The sequence below is a fragment of the Monoraphidium neglectum genome (genome assembly GCF_000611645.1).
Source record: "Monoraphidium neglectum strain SAG 48.87 unplaced genomic scaffold scaffold04655, whole genome shotgun sequence".
NCBI lineage: Eukaryota > Viridiplantae > Chlorophyta > Chlorophyceae > Sphaeropleales > Selenastraceae > Monoraphidium > Monoraphidium neglectum.
In genome coordinates, this window is record NW_014008974.1 from 1 (window position 1) to 4,145 (window position 4,145).

General features: G+C 69.1%; 1 protein-coding gene across 1 annotated transcript; it reads left to right on the top strand.

The window, feature by feature from the left end:
• Nucleotides 1-320: 320 nt before the first annotated feature.
• Nucleotides 321-2,369, top strand: MNEG_14653 (hypothetical protein; the record flags this gene model as incomplete). Its single annotated transcript, XM_014036875.1, has 7 exons — nucleotides 321-325; nucleotides 365-557; nucleotides 798-919; nucleotides 1,125-1,329; nucleotides 1,642-1,704; nucleotides 1,998-2,078; nucleotides 2,314-2,369. Coding segments are annotated over 7 exons (725 nt in total), but the record flags the coding sequence as incomplete, so codon positions are not given.
• Between the last annotated feature and the right edge of the window lie 1,776 nt (nucleotides 2,370-4,145).

The window sequence follows — 4,145 nt, forward strand, 5'->3', positions numbered from 1 at the left end:
GGCGGAAGCCGCGCAGCAGCTGCAGGCCGAGCTCGACGCGGCGCGCGATGAGTCGACCGCGCAGGCGCGCGAGGCGCTCGCGAGCCAGCACAGGCTGGCCGGCAGGTGCGCCCCTCTCTGTAGACGACCCACTCCCCTGCCCACCATCCGGCCGGGCCGGGCCCCCACCACCTGTTCCCGAAACCTGGGCTGCGGTAGATGCACAACTCAGGGCGTGTTTGCCGCCCGCTGACTTGGCCGGCAGCATCTCATCAAAAAGCACGCACAACACGCAGTTGAAGACCACCGCTTCTGACCGTCACACCTGCTCACATCTCATAATGACGTGTTGATCGGGTGTCAAAACCCTAAACCCTGATCACAGGCTGGTGGAGGCGGACGCCGAGCTGCATGACCTGCGGGAGGCGCTGGGCGCGTCAGAGGACCGCGCGCGCCGCCTGGAGTCCAAGCTCTCGTCGGCGTCCGCCGCCGGCGACGCGGCGGCCGCGAAGCTCCGGGCGGGGTGGGAGGCGGCGGAGGGGGCGCACCGGGACGCGCAGGCCGCGCTGAGGCAGGAGGTGGGGGGCGGGGCGCGGCGGGGCGGGGCGCTCATGTTTGTGCTTGTCGTGTTGGTTCGACGGTGTGCTGTGCGGGCCGTTGCTGTGGATATGCATCTGGAGCCTGAGCAGGGCTTGGGGCCAGAGGGCAGCTGACGAGGGGCGCTGGCGGGCGGCTCGAACCACTCTGAGCACCGGCTGCAGGAGCCGGTCCATGTGCGGGTGTGGCCCATGTGCCCTCCCTGCCTCCGCCCCCGCCAGGTCGACGAGCTGTCCAGCCGTGCGCTGGCCCTGGGCCAGGACAAGGAGCAGCTGCAGGGCGGCCTCGCGGCCGCAGGGGCTGACCTGGCGCTCGCGCGGCAGCGCATGGCAGCGCTGGAAAAGTGAGCCCCCCCCCTTTCGACCGGGCCCGCAGCCCTCGTGCTAGGGCCTGGTGGGGTAGCAGGCGCTCCCTTGCATATCCCATGGCATTCTGTGCTGCCCAGGGCTCCCTACTGCTTCGATTTGGGGTGAAACAAGTGTCCAGCACGAAAATGTGGATGGTTTACGCCGGCAGCGCAACAAGCTGCAAACCGACCGGCCTCGCAGGGAGAAGGAGCAGGGGGCGCGCGCGCTGTCAGAGGCGCGCTCTGAGGCGTCCGAAGCGTCGCGCCGCCTGCTGTCCGCGACAGAGGCGCTGGCGGCCGCGCGCGCGCTGGCGGGCGAGCGCGAGCGCGAGCTGGCGGCCGCGCGGCGCGGCGCGGATGCGCAGGCGGCGCGCTTCGAGGACGCGGCGCGGGAGGCGGCGGGGCAGGTGGGTGCTGACGTGGCGGCGGCGTGCCCGCGCACAATTTCCCTCACGCGCGACGTGCGCCGTGCGCCCCCCTGCCACGCCTTCCTCTAAGCCGCCGGCGGATGAGAGCGGCGAAGCTTCTTTACCTCACCTCACCTCACCTCACCTCACCTCACCCCTTCCCCCCCTTTCCTCCTCTTGCCCCCAGCCTTCGACGTCCTCCGGCACAACGCACACCCCACTCTGTTGCCCCATCTCCTTTACCCCCCAACCTGAAAGCCCTCAACTACCCCTCCCCCCAAGAAACTCCCAACCCCAACCGCCTACCCCCAGGTGTCCCAGCTGCAGCGTGAGCTGGTGCAGGCCCAGGAGGCCCTCATCTCGCGCGACTTTGAGGTGCGCCATTCCCCCCACCCCAATCCCCCCTGCCACGTTTCAACATGGGAGAGGTGACCGCGGCTAGCAGGCGCCCACAGCTCCTTCCCAGGAACAAGGATGCGGTCCGGCAGCACTCGACGCACCTGGATGGGTCGTCGTCAGACCTGGCTTGGGGCAGCGAGCCCCCTGATTGCGGTGCAGCTGCTCACATCACGACGCACACCGACCGCCTGGCCCTGCTGTGCACGGCCCCTTTCCCGTCCCCCACAACACACACACACACACACACACACACGTGTTGCCTGCACCAGGCCAAGCGCGTCGGCAAGGAGGCGGCCGCCAACGCGGACCGGCTGGACAGGAAGCGCGCTGAGCTGGCGGCGGCCCGCGAGGTGCGCGCCAGGCCCCTGTCGTCCGCCCCGCGCTCACGGGCCACTTCGTGGATTCGGCGGCGCGGCGCAAGCGCCGAGCGAGCTCGGGTGTTTCAGCAGCCCTCGTCACTGCTTTCAAGAGGGGAGGGCAGTTGTTCGTGCAGCTAAATTGTGAATTTTTTGGTCAGTTCATTGATGGCAGTCAATCCCCCGTTGGGCCCCTGGACCCTGCCGCCACGCCCCTGCCCTCCCGCAGGACCTGGCGGGTGTGCGGCAGCTGCTGGCAAAGCAGGAGGCCCTGACACGGGACAGGTGACAGCCCGCGCGCATGTGGCAGTGGGAGGGGCAGCTCAGGGCAAGGGCGGAGGGGGGTGCAGCTGGGTGGGGCTGCGGAGTGCTTGCCACTCGCAGCGCGGTCTCATTGTCTTCTTATCACTACCTTGGCGCCCTGGCTGCACATTCACTCACCCTCGCATCGCTTGAGCCTCGCATTCGCTTCCTTGTGCGCTGCGCGGTACCATGATCCGACACACGCAAGCGCGCACCACACACACGCGCCCCCCAGTCCAGATCGCCCAGCCTCCCGATGAACTGGATTCATCCCTCTCCTTGTTCCCCACAAACGCCCCAACCCCCCGCCCTGCCCCTCACGTCTGCCCGAAACACAGCACGCTCCTGAGATCGGCAGCTCCTCCACTGCTCTGCCCTGGCAAAAGAACAGCCATGCCCGGGCCCCCGCCTCGTCAGTCCAAAGCCGCGCCCCCTGTCCACGCACCCCTCACCCCGCCCCTGGCCCCACCCCCAAATGACCCCCAGGGAGGCCCTGGTGGAGGACCTGAAGCGCCTCAACGCGGCCGCAACACAGGAGCTGGACGCGCTGCGGCGCCAGGCGCGCGGGGGTTGGGATTCGGGGGCTTTGGGGTGGTCGCGCATGCAAGGCGGCGCAAAACAATCGCGCTCCTGCCAGGGACGGGGGTGATGATGCGCAGCTTGGGCAAACAGGCGCACCCGTTTGCACACTGCAGTCGGCCACAATACAGGAGCTCTCTCCCTGCGTGACGTGGTGTCACGACATGTGTCAGCACCCCTCGAGCCCTACTCTGCAGTTGACTGCCCCTTTTCAGTCACACACACACACACATGTGCACGTGCATACACACAAACACATACACACACACGCACACACACACACACACACACACACACACGCGCGCGCGCGCGCGCACACACAGGCCAGCCGCGAGGTGCAGGACCTGCAGTCGCGGCTGTCTGACGTCATCGGCCGCAACAGCGACCTGGAGATTGGCTCAAAGGAGTCCATGCTGGTGGGCTGGCTTGAAGGGGGGTGTGAAGTTTGGGGTTTAGGGTTCAGGGGCGGGGCCAGGGGTTGAGGGAGGGGGCTGGTGAAAGAGGGGTCCGTTGGTTTGCGGGGGAGGTCACAATATGATGGGGGGGGGGCAGTTTTGTTTGAGGGCGATGCATGTGGACGGTTTGGTGGTGACGGTGTTGTTGTTCACGGTGGTGATAGTGGGAGGGGGCTTGTAGGGACACGGGCGGCACGGTGCGATCCGTTCTGTTATGAGATAGGACGACCACCCCATCCGGCGGGGCGTCCCACGGGGCTGCGGCAGCGAGGCGTGAGACGCGGCAGGCCCACAGGCGTCCAGCTGTCGACCGCGGCGCCGGCGCCCTGACAAACAGTAGACACGTGCCCGCACGTGCGTGCCGACGCCGACCGCCCGCAGGCCAATGCGCGCCACGCGCGGGCGCTGTCTGAGATCAAGCGTCTCGTGGACTGGGCCGGGGACGACCCCCGCGGCTCCCGCGTGTTCGGCTCCGGCCGCCTGCAGGCGGCCATGCGCGCCGCCGCGGGCGCTGCGGCGGGCGACGGGCGCGACAGCCGGACGCCGAGCCCGGAGCGCGCGCGCGGCGGTGGCGGGGGCGGGGGCGGGGGCGGCGACGCTGGTAGCCCGGGCAGCGCGGGCAGCCCGGTGTCCAGTGCGGGGGAGGAGGAGGAGCAGCCGCAGCAGCGCCGCCGGCGGTGGGCCGCGGGCCGCGGCGGAGGGGACGGGGTTGCCAGCACGGGGG